The sequence below is a fragment of the Lissotriton vulgaris genome, unplaced genomic scaffold, assembly GCF_964263255.1.
Source record: "Lissotriton vulgaris unplaced genomic scaffold, aLisVul1.2 SCAFFOLD_3018, whole genome shotgun sequence".
Lineage (NCBI taxonomy): Eukaryota > Metazoa > Chordata > Amphibia > Caudata > Salamandridae > Lissotriton > Lissotriton vulgaris.
This window is the reverse complement of record NW_028243156.1, coordinates 144,765-161,283: the sequence shown is the minus strand read 5'-3', so window position 1 is coordinate 161,283 and position 16,519 is coordinate 144,765. Positions and strand designations below refer to the sequence as shown.

The 16,519-nt window shown below is 51.4% G+C and overlaps 1 protein-coding gene across 1 annotated transcript in view; it reads left to right on the top strand.

Moving 5' to 3' along the window:
* The window catches only part of LOC147668689 (brefeldin A-inhibited guanine nucleotide-exchange protein 1-like), a gene marked incomplete at its 3' end in the record, with an annotated part of 274,357 nt that overhangs the window by 113,431 nt on the left and 144,407 nt on the right, over positions 1-16,519 (top strand). The window contains exon 9 of the mRNA XM_086948511.1: positions 5,836-5,996. Within this exon, the coding sequence (XP_086804637.1) occupies positions 5,836-5,996 (161 nt within the window). The remainder of the gene's footprint in view (positions 1-5,835; positions 5,997-16,519) is intronic.

Here is a 16,519-nt window from a genome sequence, read left to right as displayed (position 1 = left end):
TTGGCCCAACAAGCCTTTGCTCTGGGCACCCTTAAGGGTTGCTTGCATGCCTTTTTCAATAAGTCACTCAAACAGCATTTGTAAAGTGCAACACTCCAACCCCCCCCCCCCCCCCCACCCCCCCTCCTCCCCCGAGAGGTTTTGGGCCTTTATGGCCTTTCTTACTTTGCCTGATCCCCCTTTGTTATTCTAATCACCTGTTCGGATTCGTTTCTCAAAAGAGCTTTCTCATATATGTCCCCCTGCTCACTTCATCATATTGCAGTGGTACCTCAATTTGTTTCTTCTAACATGCTTGATGCATGCCATATGTATCGATGACCGTTGAACAGGAGCCTAGCACACCACAGTACATATCTCAACAGATTAATTTGTTATTCCAATTCCACATGAACATTGACACAATGTATTCTTTTTTAATGTAAAAAAAGGGCGTTCCAGCTTTAGCCAACACGTGTTTCGTCGTTCGGGAGGATTACCCACGACTTCCTCAGGGCTTTGTGGTAATACTCAAAATCGTTTTCCACCTCCTGGCTGGTTGTAATTCCGTCCCAGCCTGTTACGGATTGGGCTAATAGAAAAAACGCACAATCAATTCTTCGTATTTCTGTTCAGTATTTGTATAAATTATTATTGTCCGTGCAGTAGCAAGCTCCCGTTAATATTCCTAGTGGGTCAGTAGCACTGAATCCACCTACATCCAAGCGGCCACCCTTATCCCGCGGCCCCGCGAGGTCTAAGTCAGGACTGACTTAGACCACGCGGGGACGCCAGATTAGGGTGGCCGCTTGGATGTAGCTGGATACATGCTACTGACAATAATAATTTATGCAAATAATGAACAGAAATACGAAGAATTAGACTTTGCTCCCCCTTGACCAAAAAGGATTATCCTGAGGGCCCTATAGCTTCTTTTATCCAAGTGAAAGTTAAGCGACTGCCTTTGCTCGGATCCTGCCAATTGTAGACACCTGCGAAGCAGCCACATGGGCATCTGTCCACAGGGAGAGTAATTTTGCCTGCTCAGTGCTGCACGACTACCTTGTGTAAAGTCCTCTCCTCAAACCCATCTTCTTGGATGGAGTATCACTCTGGTATCGATTCATCAGGTGAGAAATCTGCAGTTAGACATATCTACCAAAAAAAAATTTGTAGCACGTGTAGATGTGGATTACATTCTTTGCATGCTCCTGACATCTATTTGTTTTCCTTCAGAATATAAGTTTTGGTTTCGAGGTAAATTGTGATTTTTCTCCAAAACCCACAATGCAGTAAGGCAAATACTCCACCTCAAATTTTTCTCTGCCATTGGGTTCAGGTGTGCTTTTGAAGCTGTGAGACCATCAAGCTAAAAAAGACCAGTTGTTCACCTTCAGATAACCAAATTGCTTCCAATGAATAGAGAAGACATAGTCAATTGATGGGCCTGGAATCGACCAAGTCCAACGTTTTTTTATTGCTGCCAGAGCGGAGGGGGGTATAGAGAACACGCTCCCCTTCAAGTTTAACCCCAGGTACAGCAGTAAGTTACTGCGATCAGACTACCATAGGTTCTGTAACCTCTGCGTACCCATAGATCATGAGGAATCGAGCTGTTCAACCTTCCAGGCCATCAAAAAAATAAATAGGTTAATGAAAAGACTATTTGATAGCAGAGGAAACATTGTTGTGCGCATTAGGAGATACAGGGCTGAGGCTTTCCAGAGCCACTGACCATCCTCAAGGCAGAGGACATCATGGAAATGTACTCTCAATGGGGAGAGACAAGGTCCATCCGGTATCTCGCTGGGCCAAGGAGTTCGGAACACAGAAACATGGTCATCAGAGAACTTTCACACTACTGAGATGAGCCAACTCCAGGAGCCCCATTGAAACCTGCATACAGAACATAGGGCCAGATGTACGACTCACCAATTTGCGACTTGCAAATGTCATCGCATTTGCGACTTGCAAATTGGGATGTATAACAGTGTCACAGACACTTTTTGAGAATCCAAATGGGGTCGCAAATTGCATGCCTCATCAATATTAATGAGGCAGGCTCAATTTGCCCCCATCCCCCATTAGGAATGGCTAGCACTCCCAGGGATGGTGGCCTGCTGGGGCCAGCTGACCACCATGTCTGGTACTGCTTTTAAATAAAGCAGCCTTTTTTTTTAATGCATCCCGTTTTCCTTAAAGGAAAAAAAGGGGATGCATTTAAAAAAGAAAAGGGGAGGCAGTGGGTCCTGGGACATATTGCACAAATGCCGAGGCACATCAAAAAATTAGTCCAAATCTGTATCACAGGCATTGACCATCATAGTCCATACATTTATTTCAATTTCCTTATGTGTATCCTTTATTCCATATCAGCAATTCCAACACAAGAGAAATGGGCAGCCGACACGTGTTTCGTCCGAAAGGACTTTCTCGAGGGTGGAAACAATAGCCGAGCACGTCATATTTTCAGTCAGTTTAAAAAAAAAATGATCACAGTTGTATGACCACTAGAAGCCTAGTGGATGCATAGACATAAAGGTCCAAAAGAATGTGCCATCTGTACTGTATTATTGGGAATTAGTACGTAGCCGCTCCCGCTGTCTCAATACCGCGTAATCAAGCCTTGATGAGCCTGTACTGGTAACCAACTCCGAGTGTGTTCTGCTCCAAAGCACCGCGACCACTGCATGCTCATAAAAATTTTTTCTCTCATACTCACAAAGGGAAAGGGGTCCCCTGGGAACCCCTTACAGTTTGTGAGTAGTTTACCACCTACTTGAAGTAGGCAAACTGCAAGTGTTTTGCAGCCACAAATGCGGTCGCAAAACAATTGTACATGGCATGGTGACTCGCTATTAGGAAGGGGCGCCCCTTCCTAATAGTGGGAGTTGCAAATGCTATTTCCCGTTTGTGGCCGCAAAAAAGGGTAGTACATCTGGCTCATAGACTGCACTGAATACCTCCACATCATTGCCATCATTGGAGGAGCGTCCTTCCCGGGGCTCAACTGCAACAAGAATCTCGAAACCAGCCTAAGCACTAATCTCAAGGGAGCTAGGATTCAAGCCACAAGCCTGCACTAAAGGGGACTTGAAGCTGGCAAAGAGTACTAATCATGAGCCGACTTGGCACCGACAGCCACCTATGTTCCAGAGAAACCTCAAGCATAGGGCTTCAAGCCTTGAAGCCTAACCATGCTGACTTGGCCATGAGGCACAGACCGTTTTTTTATGCCCTCCTCAACATCAAGTGAACCAACTCCTTGTATCAATTGCCTTATGTCAGGCAGAGCGGGATATATATTCATCCTCAGCCAAAGATGATGCTTGCTCACCACAGCAAGATACAACCTGAGCACCTCCAAAAAAAAGAGAAAATAACTTTTGAGAAGGCCATATCTGAGGTACTGATTATGTTTTCCATTCCTAAGAAGTATTACCCCAAGCACACTAATCATGTACCTCTGCCACCAGACCCACCACTGCAGTTGCCTTCTCCACTTCACTCATGTCACAATGACTTCTGCCCGGACCATGAGCTGGAATTCCAATACACTTATTATGGGCAAATCCCCACTTAGGAGGGAGGCAATCCCTGGAGGACCCATCATTCAAACCCTATTCAGTGAAGGCTTCAACAGCAGATGAGATAGCAAAATACCTTTGAGTCACCCAGAATGTGGCAGATCACCATAAAGCTAAAATGCATGTTATTGTGAAAGAGGAGACTTTATGGTGGAAACCTGGTCTGAAACTGAAAGTTTGAGCTTGTACCCAGCTGTAGAGCATGTCCAAGTATGTGCCAGAGAACTTCAAAGACCCTCTTCAGGGTTGCCAGGATTCTCCAGAGATGCAGCTGAACCTCATTAATGTTCCTTTCAATCAGGATCAATTATTTGGGTTGCAAGTGGATTCCATATTAAAAAGACATGTCATTATAGAAGAAAGAGTTTAAGACACATCTCTTTAAAGAACATTACACCAGGATGATGTATTAGTCCATAAGCCAGCTACCTCTCAGATCATCTGCTGACTGTATTCTAGCCTCTGACCCTAGAGTTGTCCGCTGTCGTTGTCTAGGTTCTTGCTTTACAAATACCATAAATACACAGAGTAAAGGTGGTACCCCTGCACGGTAATGTGAATTAAATCAATATTTATTATTGCACCCAAAGACAAGGAGCACAGCAGAACACTTTGACAGGTGTGATGTGACTGGCAAGTCTTTGCCTTGAGGAAGAGTCACCCTTTCATTTATCGTAAATATTCCAAAGCTAAACTCTATTTTGTGCGCGGCATGCTCCACGTCATTGTAGTTCCCAAAACTCATTAAAACGTCAGTTCATCCACACAATTATTTTGCCAACACCTAAGGCGAAACAAGTCTGCAACAAATTCCCAATATCTAAATTTCAAGGTCTGACAATGAATGTGCAAAAAGCCCATGTAGTCCCAGGTGGCATATTTTCAGCATGTTGGTTCATTCCGATTATGAGCAGGATTGGATTAAAGTACCCCAATATCTGGTAAGCCAGTGATTAACCCTATATGTATGCAGTCCTAATGGATATGGGATATTATTCCAGATACTAAGTGCGTAGATGAAAAGGCCTGGTGCCTTATATTTCCCATTTTTCCTTCCTTGTGTCCAGTTAGGCAGTGTATCCTGGCTGTTGGTGTGCCAAGAGCCAACAGAGATAGTGAGCTTTTCAGACTGATAGACAGAGGTGTGGGTTTCGATGGCTTTGTAAATGATGCAACTGGTTATTAAAATGGTGCGATCCAATTAAGGGAACTAGTGGAGTTACTTCAGGATGGGGGTGATATGATCATATTTCCTCAGATCATGGGTGAGACATGCTGCGGCTTGTAGGATGCCCTGAAGGGGACCATTGTCCGGAAGCAGATTGGAGTCATGATGAAAGCTGTTGGTGCCACCTATCGGTTTGTAAGAGCTTATGCGTTGAGTTTTTTGATTTAGTGTTTCACCTGCTGAAACTCACTAGAAAGAAAATTACCAAAAGTAAGTAGTTTATTCTACCGCACCTACGTATTCCTTTTATCACATGTGAAATATGATTCCAATGTGTAAATATACCTCATGTACATTTACTCCTGCATAAACGCCTACACTTTGTCATAAATGGTAAATCTAAAAAAGTTCTCAAAAGTACTCCTAGAAACCTGCAATTGTTGCAACTCCTCAAGCATGGTCTTGGAAAACTTTGTAAATTTCCACACAATTGAAAATTTTCTCCAAACATTGCAGGAAACCAGCATGAGCGATTTCCTTCTTTTCGAGGAACCAGACCCTTAGGGTTGCAGTAAAAGTGGTAAAAAAGTTCACATGTTGTCTCCACCCCAGACTTACTGCTACCAGCGTTTGCAGTAATTATAGTGGAAGAGAAATAATGAGAATTGCACATTTATGGGGAACAAAATGTATAAATCAGTATTTCCACACCAATGCCGGCATGTTCTGTATGAGTTTTTCACAAAAGGATTTCACCTGCCATTACCAGGTCCCTCGGAATTTATGGGGCCATTTGCAATGCAGCCCCTGCTATTTTGGTCAGTTCAGTAAATTGCTCCATCGCCCTGGTGCAGAAACAGGCCCCCCACTGAAAATTAGATTGACCCCCATAGTCTTGTATTTATTTGGTATTTATCTGTTTTATAATATTTGTCTTGTTTTTATTTTACATCCATTTTCCTGGGTAGGAAAGCATCTGAAATTTGTCTTTTACGTTAGTTAGGGGAACATTCCGTTACAAGCAGCATAGTATATAGAATGTTCTCATCACACCTGAACTTTCATTTGCACTATTCATATTTATCACCCTTTTTATTACAGCGATTGTGTTTGAAAAACACTTTCCAGCTACAATAGATTCATTTCAGGATGCAGTGAAGTGCTTGTCAGAGTTTGCATGTAATGCAGCTTTCCCAGACACCAGCATGGAAGCCATACGTCTTATCCGCCATTGTGCGAAATATGTGTCTGACAGGCCTCAGGTACTGTTATCATTTTCTTTAGTACATATTTAAGTTTATGTTCTGTCATCTTGCTGCAAACATTGATACATCTGTGATGTGTTTATAGCACCCACTCACAGGCCCACTGAGAGACATTAAGTACCCACTGACAGACACACTCAGACACTCATACATCCACTTACAGATCCATTCAAGCACTTATTTACCCACTCAGAGACTCACACACCTAGTCACACATTCATGCACACACTCACAGACCCACTCACAGACCCACTCAGTCTTGCACCCTCTCACAGACCCACTCAGAGACTCATGCACCCACTCACAGATCCTCCCCTATACTCACGCACCCACTGACTGACCCACATAGACCCTCAGTCACCTACTCACAAACCCACTCAGAGACTCACACAACCACTCACAGACCCACTTAGCCGCTCACACACCCATCCACTCACTCACCTACCCAGAGACTCAGTTATCCTCTCATAGACCATCATAGACACTCCTGCACAGACCCACGTACCCACTCACAGAAACACTCACACACTTACGCATCCACTCACAGACCCTCTCAGACACTCATGCACCCACTCACAGATCCACACACACACTCATGCAACCACTCACAGACCCACTCAGACACTTACAGATGAACACAGGCACTCCTACACCCACTTACACAGCTATGTACACACCCATATAGTCATTTACCGACCCATACAGCCAACCCACACCCACTCGCCTACCTATAAAGCCACTCACACACCCACTCTGAAAGGTTACAGTTAGGAAATAAAATGTACAAAACTGTTGTTATTCATTGAAAAAAACAAAGGTTACAGGAGCGTTAAAGTTAGGAAATAGAATTTCAAAGACTGTATACATTCACTCAAAGAAAACAAAGGTAACTGGGACGTTATAGTTAGACTCAAATTTCACCCGTACAAAACCATTGAAATTCAGCAATTACAGTTACCTGAGCTAACTATAACTTACGCACCTGCAATGCACTGCTTATGACCTCGCATATTGCATCACTCATGGCATGGTCAGTGACATCACTTATGACATCCCAAATGGCATCATCCACAAAACCACTCACACCCAATACAACCTCTCATATACCCACTCACACACCCACACAACCACTTAAATACCCATATACAGAACCATACAACTACTGACACACACTCACTCACTCATACAGCCAGTCACACAACCACTCATCCATACAGCCACTCACACACGCACTCTTTCACCCATAGTGCCACTCACACTGTCACCACAGTCACCAATAAAGCCACTCACACACATATTCACCCATTCATACAACCTCTCACACACCCACTTATTGACCCATACTGCCTCTCACACACCCACTGTCACACTCATACAGTCAGTCTGATTTTTCTATACTTGTAAAGTTATGTTTGAGGCATGTATGGCTATTGATACTCTTGCTTTGCATACTTCTGCCATCTAGTGTTGGGTCAGGAGACTTGCAAGTTGTTTTTCTTTAATGAAGTCTTGCGAGTCATGAGTTAAGGTGGGTCCTCCTCTTGGTAATAGTGTGCATGGGCGTCAACTCCATTGTTAGATTGTTTTCTTTCTGCCATCGGGTTTGGACGTGTATTACTGTACTCCTGTTCGAGACCGTTTATGGGATCCTCTCAGTGCTTAATTCACTGTATCCTCGTCTGTATTGTTTTCAAGCACGTTTTCGTATTGAAATTCTGGGAATTTTAATTTGTCAGGTCGTAACACTCCAATCCCGGCTTTCAGTACTCTCCCATCCGCGCTTCTTTACACTCATTCAACTCCATCGATGATACTCTGCTGATGGAACGGACTCCATTTAGATTCTGTCCTCAGTGCCATTCAAAGTACCTGCGGACCGACCCTCACGAGGTCTGCAATCCAGGCTTGTCCCCAAGCACAAACAAAAAGATTATGAAGCCTGTTGATAGTTTCGTTCTAAAAAAACCTTGCGGGACCGTCGGGCACAATGCAGAGAGTTGCAGATACCTGACATGGAACACATGCCTTCTATCTTTGGCCAAGAAGATATCGAACCAGAAGTGGAAGATCTGGAAGCTTTCGCTGCCGAAGAAAAAGGGTCCTTTTCTGTTCAAGGTCGGACTCCGACTTAGAGATTGATTTTGAGTCACATGATCTTCCACTGTGTCAACGTGCCGTGAGTACGCAAAGCCCTCACCTGCCTACTCAAAAACCTTTGGTTCCTAGAAAACAAATACTTCCGGTCCACCACGGCCAACTGGCCATGGTGTGCACCGATGTTAGACGGGGACCCGGAGGGTCGGCCGAGGACAGGGGGAGAGGCCTCCGGTGAGGGCCGTCTCCAGCGATCGTACAGACAAGTAACTTCCCCCCCCCCCCCCCCCCCCCCCCCCACAGATGGACACCACACAAGGATGAGGTCAACTCTCTTTATATACGATTCTTGAAGCAAGGCTATCAACGGTACAGTGATCGGGACATGAGGGTCCTCTCAATTCTAGTCTCTGAGGGGGAAAAGGGTAGCGGGACAGTCTTGGTACCGGTCTGGTACGGGGGTGGAAGGATGGGTAGCTCACAATCCTCGAGCTCGGAGTTCTGGAAGGTCGGGCCGCGGCAGCGCCGGCAGGCTAGGATGATAAGTCTCGTTTGAGAAGGGCCGCGACAGCGCCAGCAGGCAAGGCGATGGTTCACAAGGATGGGCCGCGGCAGCGCCAGCAGGTCCCGACGATGATGTAGGTTGCAGAGGGCCGCGGCAACGCCAGCAGGCAGGAACGATGACTCACAAAGATGGGCCGCGGCAGCGCCAGCAGGTCCCGACGACGATGTAGGTTGCAAAGGGCCGCGGCAGCGCCAACAGGCAGGAGCGAAGGTTCACAAGGCAGGGCTGCGGCAGCGCCAGCAGTCCGTCAAGGATGAGTTCTTCAAGGTGTCTCTCGACTCCAGGATACAACTGCCTTCCTGCTCTGGAGCTGCCCCAGTTATAGGTCTGGCCTCCTTTGATGTCCGGACCCTCGCTCTTGGAGGTCGGGAGGTCCGGGATGAGGGAGTCCAGACACCCAGCAGGGGGGTGGAGCCAGCGCTCGGCACCTGTTGGGGGAGAGCCATCGACACTCCGTTCTCCCATTGACCTGCCAAGTGGTCTCTTCACCTCCTGGGTGGATGGTGGTGCCTCGATGTCGGGGCCTGGCCAGGCCCAGGGTTGGGGTCGAGCTGAGGCCACGCGGCCTCGTGGTGCAGTGTCCAAGATGGCGGCTGGGCCGGGGCAATGCTGCTGGCGGTGGCCCGGGCCGGCCGATGTCGGTGTGTTCGGGAGCAGGCGTCCCGTTGGGGACGGGTTGCGGGTTGCTTCTGTGGGTTGCCGGGGTGGTTCTTCTGGTGACACCGGGAGAGCCGGTGTTCGGTCCTTATTATGCAGGGAGGGAGCGGCCCCTTCACGAGGCCTGTCCAACATGCGCCCCCCCCCCCAGCTGAAGGCAGGGAGAGTCACCCATCTTCTTGGGTACTCTCTTCGCCGAGGCGGAAAAAGCGTGACAGGCCGTCCGCGTTGGCGTGGTCTTGGCCAGGGCGATGCTCCACAGTGAAGTCCATCCCCTGCAAGGAGATGGACCATCGCAACAGTTTTGGGTTCTCCCCCCGCATCTGCATCAGCCATTGCAGGGGTCTATGGTCTGTTTGTACCCTGAAATGGGTACCGAAGAGGTAGGGCCGGAGTTTCTTGAGGGCCCATACCACTGCGAAGGCCTCCCGTTCGATGGTGCTCCAGCGCTGGTCTCGGGCCAGCAGGCGTCGGCTGATGAAGGCCACTGGTTGATCGACTCCCTCGGCGTTGAGTTGAGAGAGTACTGCCCCAACGCCATGATCCGAGGCGTCCGTCTGGACGATGAACTCTTGGCTGTAGTCGGGGGCCTGGAGCACGGGGGGGCGGTGCACATGGCGGCCTTCAACTTCTCCAAGACCGCTTGACAGTCCGGAGTCCAGTTGACGGTTTTGGGGTTTTTCTTGGATGTGAGCTCTGTGAGGGGCCCCACAATGCTGCCATAGTCTTTTACAAACCGCCGGTAGTATCCGGTGAGCCCTAGGAAGGCTCGGACCTCGGTTTGGGTGACAGGAGGTTGCCAGGACTGGATGGCAGCGATCTTGAGCTGAAGGGGGGCCACCAGTCCGCTCCCCACTTGGTGTCCGAGATAGGTCACGGACCCCTGGCCAACCTGACATTTGCTGGCTTTGATGGTGAGGCCGGCCTGCTGGAGGGCGTGCAGGACTTCTCGGAGGTGGTGAAGGTGGTCTGCCCAGTGACGACTGTACACAGCGATATCGTCCAGGTAGGCGGCGCTGAATTCTTCGAGGCCCGCCAGTACCTGGTTCACAAGGCGTTGGAAGGTCGCTGGAGCATTTTTCATGCCGAATGGCATCACTTTGAAGTGGTAGTGGCCATCCGGGGTAGAGAAGGCGGATCGTTCTTGGGCCCTGGGGGTGAGGCCGATCTGCCAGTAGCCTGCTGTTAGATCGAAGATGCTCAGATAGCGGGCAGCTCCCATGCGGTCAACCAGCTCGTCCGCCCGGGGGATGGGTGAGCGTCGGTTCGGGTAACAGCGTTCAGGCCCCGATAGTCTACACAGAACCGGAGCTCGGGGGCGACGCCCGGGGCGGCAGCCTTGGGGACCAGTACGACTGGGCTGGCCCAGGGGCTGTCGGAAGGCTCGATCACTCCTAGGGCCAGCATTTTAGAGACTTCGTCCTGGATGCAGGTGCGCACCCGATCTGGCACTCGGTACGCCCTGTGTCGAATAGGGGGACTATCCCCAGTGTCCACGTCGTGAAGGCACCAGGGGGTGACCCCTGGGGTGAGGGAGAACAGGTTCGCATATTGTAGCAGGAGAGCCCGACAGTCTTGGCGTTGTTCTGGGGACAAGGCCTCGGAGAGTCTGACCCCTTCCACTGAGCCATCTTTTTCACAGGTCCTCAGTAGGTCAGGGAGGGGCTCAGAGTCTTCTTCTGTTCCACTATCTGTTGCCATTAGTAGGCTGAGCTCCGAGCGTACGAAGTGGGGTTTGAGTCTGTTGGCGTGGAGGACTCGGAGTGGGTTCCGGGGGGATTCCATGTCTATTAGGTAGGTGACAGGGCCCTTGCGCTCTACCACCTTGAAGGGTCCTGTCCATTTGTCCTGCAGGGCACAAGGTTCGACTGGAGACATCACCCATACTTGCTGGCCTGGTTCGAACTCGATGGAGGAGGCATGTTGATCGTACCATTTCTTCATGTCCTCCTGACTGGCCTCCAGGTTGGCTTTGGCGAGTTCCCGGAATCGCTGGGTCTGATTGCGGAGGGTCAGGAGATACTTATAGACGCCCGAAGGGGTCTTCTGGGGGGCCATCTCCCATCCTTCCTTGACCAGGCTGAGGGGGCCCCGGACGGGGTGTCCGTACAGGAGCTCGAAGGGGCTGAAGCCGAGGGATTTCTGGGGAACTTCTCGATAGGCGAAGAGGAGGCACGGGAGCAGCACGTCCCATTGGCGGCGTAGGGGTTCTTCCAGGCCCATGATCATCCCCTTGAGAGTGCGGTTAAACCGCTCGACCAGTCCGTTTCCTTGCGGGTGATAAGGGGTCGTGAACCGGTAGGTGACCCCGCACTGCTGCCAGAGGGACCTCATGTACTTTGAGATAAAGTTCGTGCCCCTGTCGCTGACGACCTCCCGGGGGAAGCCCACTCGAGAGAAGATCCCCATTAGGGCTCGGCCCACCACGGGTGCTGTCACGGTCCGAAGAGGAATGGCCTCGGGATACCGGGTGGCGTGGTCCACCAGGACTAGGATGAACCGGTGCCCCTGGGCCGTTCGGGGGTCTAGGGGCCCCGCAATGTCTATTCCCACCCGTTCGAACGGGGTGGTGACGACGGGAAAGGGTTGCAAGGGTGCTTTGATCTTTCGGACGCTCTTCCCGCTGGCCTGGCAGGTGGGGCAGGCCTGGCAGTGGTTGGAGACATCATTTCCCATTTTGGGCCAGTAAAAGTGTGTTACCAGGCGGTTGTATGTTTTGTCTTGTCCCAAGTGTCCAGCAAGGGGGACATCGTGCGCTAAGTTCAAAAGGAAGTCTCTGAAGCGGAGGGGCACCACCAGCACCCGACTGGCCCCCAGCTCCGCAATTCTTTGTTCGCTGTAGAGCAGGTCATTGTCCCAATAAATCCAGTGGGCCCCTGCGGTGTCTCCTGCGCTCTGGGCGAGGGCTTGCTGCCGGAGTCCCTCGAGGGAGGGACAGGTCTTCTGTTCCTGTCGGAATTGTTCCTGGGTGGGACCACCCTCTTGATGCCACTGGGCCAGTTCGGGAAGGTCCTGGAGTTGAACGGGCCCTTTGTCGTTTTGTTCTGGGGGATTGGTGCTTAGGGCGTCTCCCTCCGGGACGATCGGGGGAGGAGGTTCTGGCCACTCGGGTTCTTCGGGACTGGAGATGGCGCGGGTGGCCATGGACCGGCTCGTTACGCAGGCCCATTCAGGGAGGCCCAGCATCCCCAGGTGCTCTCTTCTTTCAACGGCTGCCATGGGGGAACTTTCGAGGTCGTTTCCCAGGAGGCAGTCCACAGGGGCATCATCGCGGACAGTCACCTTCAGCATACCGGACACTCCTCCCCACTCGAAGGGGACGCAGGCCATCCGACACAGGCTCTCAGAGTTGTCGGCTGATCGGACGGGGCAAAGGACGTTTGGCAAGATCTGTTCCGGGGTTACCAGATGACAGCGGACTGCCGTCACACTGGCCCTGGTGTCGCGTAGGGCTTCAGCCTGGCGCCCATTTATGTTGACCCACTGGCTGTATTTCCTCGTGTTGGCGGGTAGGGGAGCCTGCGGAATCATGTCTCGGTCCCCTAGGCAAACCAGGGACATGGCGGCTGGTTCCCACTCGGGCTGTTCCTGTTCGTATTCTTCATAATCCTCTGGGGCTTGCTCTTCTCCCGGGGCGGCGGCAGCGACTGGCAGGGTATAGGACTCTGGTTCTTCGGGCAATTAGGGTTGTTTGCATAGTGGCCGGTCCGCTGGCACCGGTGGCAAGTAACGTTGGCTCGGAACCCTGGACGCATTGGGGGGTTTCCCCTGCCGGCCGGGGGCGGGGTGTTGCTGGCGGGAGCCGCCGGGACGGCGTCTCTGCCCCGACCCTGGCCTCCTCCTCCTCGGGGGCGATGGGGACCTTGGTTGGTTCTGTTTGGCTCGCTTCGGGCAACTCGGGTGCTTTCCCATCGGTCAGCTTCGGCGGCGAGTTGCCGAGGTTCAGTCAGTTTACTGTCGAGGAGGTGCTGCCTGAGCGCGACAAAGCAATTGTTGGAGAGGTGCTCCCACACAATGAGGTTAAAGAGTTGTTCGTAGGTGGTTACCTGGCTGCCCTTGATCCACCCCTCGAATGCTCTGCTGAAAAAGTTCACGTACTCCACCCAAGTTGTACCCGGGATCCGTTTGCAGTCGCGGAACCGCTGGCGGTACATCTCGGGCGTGAGTCCGTATCGAGTGAGGAGGGCGGCCTTCATGTGGTCGTAGGAGGTCATTTGATGGTCCGGGAGTTGCAGCAGGGCGTCGCGCCCTTCGTTAACGAACCTCCCCCATAACCCGGCTCCCCAGTCACTTCGAGCAATCCGGTGGGAGGTCATGGCTATCTCGTAGGCTTTGAACCATTGCTGGATATCGTCGTTCCGATAATATTCTCTGACGACATCCTTGGGGATGTGGGCTTTAGGGTCTGTGGTGCCAGGAGTGTTTGGGCGCTCGGGCACCCCGAGATCTTTATTCTGCTTCCGCAGCTCTATTTCTGCTAGATTGCGCTCATGTTCGTAGGCCAGTTTTTTCTCTTCTAACTCCCTCTGTTTTTGCTTCTCTTCCCGCTCCTCTCGGAGCCGCAAGTGTTCCAATGTTATCTTTTGTTCCGCCAATTTCAGTTCTCCGTCCAACCGAAGCCGTGCCAGCTCCAATTCATGGAGTCTGCTTTTCTCTCGTTCTCGGATCTCCTCTGGGGAGAGACCTGTTCTTCTTCCTTCCGTCGGAGGGGTGCTCGTTTCCGGTGCCTCGAGGCTTTGGTTTTGGGGTACGGTCGTACCCGTCTCTGCCCAAGATTCTAGGGTTTTTTTGAAGTCTTCTTTCGTGCTCAGTCCTGTGGTAGCAATGCCTAGTTCTATGCAAAATTGTTTTAGCTCTCTGTGGTTGTAGTCTTCTAGTTTCTCCATCTGGAATTTTTCTGTGGATCCGCTCTCTTTTGTTGTCATTGTGGTTGAGTCGTGGGGTGAGTTACGTTCTGTACGATTACGCGTTGGTTCGGATCGCGCCGCTGGCCACCAATGTTAGACGGGGACCCGGAGGGTCGGCCGAGGACAGGGGGAGAGGCCTCCGGTGAGGGCCGTCTCCAGCGATCGTACAGACAAGTAACTTCCCCCCCCCACAGATGGACACCACACAAGGATGAGGTCAACTCTCTTTATATACGATTCTTGAAGCAAGGTTATCAACGGTACAGTGATCGGACATGAGGGTCCTCTCAATTCTAGTCTCTGAGGGGGAAAAGGGTAGCGGGACAGTCTTGGTACCGGTCTGGTACGGGGGTGGCAGGATGGGTAGCTCACAATCCTCGAGCTCGGAGTTCTGGAAGGTCGGGCCGCGGCAGCGCCGGCAGGCTAGGATGATAAGTCTCGTTTGAGAAGGGCCGCGGCAGCGCCAGCAGGCAAGGCGATGGTTCACTCAAGGATGGGCCGCGGCAGCGCCAGCAGGTCCCGACGAAGGTGTAGGGTGCAGAGGGCCACGGCAGCGCCAGCAGGCAGGAGCGATGGTTCACAAGGATGGGCCGCGGCAGCGCCAGCAGGTCCCGACGATGATGTAGGTTGCAGAGGGCCGCGGCAACGCCAGCAGGCAGGAACGATGACTCACAAAGATGGGCCGCGGCAGCGCCAGCAGGTCCCGACGACGATGTAGGTTGCAAAGGGCCGCGGCAGCGCCAGCAGGCAGGAGCGAAGGTTCACAAGGCAGGGCTGCGGCAGCGCCAGCAGTCCGTCAAGGATGAGTTCTTCAAGGTGTCTCTCGACTCCAGGATACAACTGCCTTCCTGCTCTGGAGCTGCCCCAGTTATAGGTCTGGCCTCCTTTGATGTCCGGACCCTCGCTCTTGGAGGTCGGGAGGTCCGGGATGAGGGAGTCCAGACACCCAGCAGGGGGGTGGAGCCAGCGCCCGGGGAGGCTGGGGGCGATCGGCACCTGGTGGGGGAGAGCCATCGACACTCCGTTCTCCCATTGACCTACCAAGTGGTCTCTTCACCTCCTGGGTGGATGGTGGTGCCTCGATGTCGGGGCCTGGCCAGGCCCAGGGTTGGGGTCGAGCTGAGGCCACGCGGCCTCGTGGTGCAGTGTCCAAGATGGCGGCTGGGCCGGGGCAATGCTGCTGGTGGTGGCCCGGGCCGGCCGATGTCGGTGTGTTCAGGAGCAGGCGTCCCGTTGGGGACGGGTTGTGGGTTGCTTCTGTGGGTTGCCGGGGTGGTTCTTCTGGTGACACCGGGAGAGCCGGTGTTCGGTCCTTATTATGCAGGGAGGGAGCGGCCCCTTCACGAGGCCTGTCCAACAACCGAGAATCAGTTTCGGCTGCCCCACCCACTGGCTCGGTAATGAAAGCATATACGAAGCCTTCTAGTTCGACACTGAGCCAAAATGACACCTCTTCGGATTCCACCACCAGGTTATGAAAGTGAAACCAGGTTTGCTTCCAAAACCTTCGCCACTGAAACAGAAATCTGCTCCCACAACACTCCCTGAGACAATTTCAGAGACAATGTAGTAAACACTTGATCCAAAACAAAAGCGGATCCATTTGCAGCCAGAGACTGGCCACAGTATAACAAAACCTGAGTCACTGCCTTCATCTAAGAGGAAACTCTCTTTCCAACAGGACACTCATCTCCCAATAGTTTTTAAAAAAAAGTAGAAGGACAAAGCTGCCAGTGCCCTGCAACCTGTTCTCCTTCTTCTCTATCTCATATACCACCACCTTCATCACTTGTACCTTCTGTATTTCATTCACCTAATAATCCTTTAAACATTAATGGCCTCTGTCGAAACCCGTACTGAAAATCTCGAGCTCGATGTCACAAAACTCCAAACTCAGGAAAAAGAACATGAAGGTGTTATTAAAGACCTGATGCAAAAGGTTGAAGACCTTGAGAACCGAGGCAGGAGAAACAATCTGTGCTTGCTCGGCATTCCCGAGGGCGCAGAGGGAAATGATCCAAGGGGCTTCATGGCTGATCTTCTGAAAACATCTTTTCCCGAACTCCAAACTTGGAACCTGAATAAAGAGATCCAACGCGCACATCGCTTCCCCTTGGTACTCCCCAAACGTAACCATCAAACCCCACAGTACCCGAGGGCCATGTTGGTCTACTAAGGAAATTTCATCTTAAGGGAAAAAATCTATGATATTGCCAGACCGTCAAATAAAACAGAATTCAAGGGATTTAGTTTCTTTGTGCGCCCTGACTTAGCTCAGGCGACAGTAGAACCCAGAT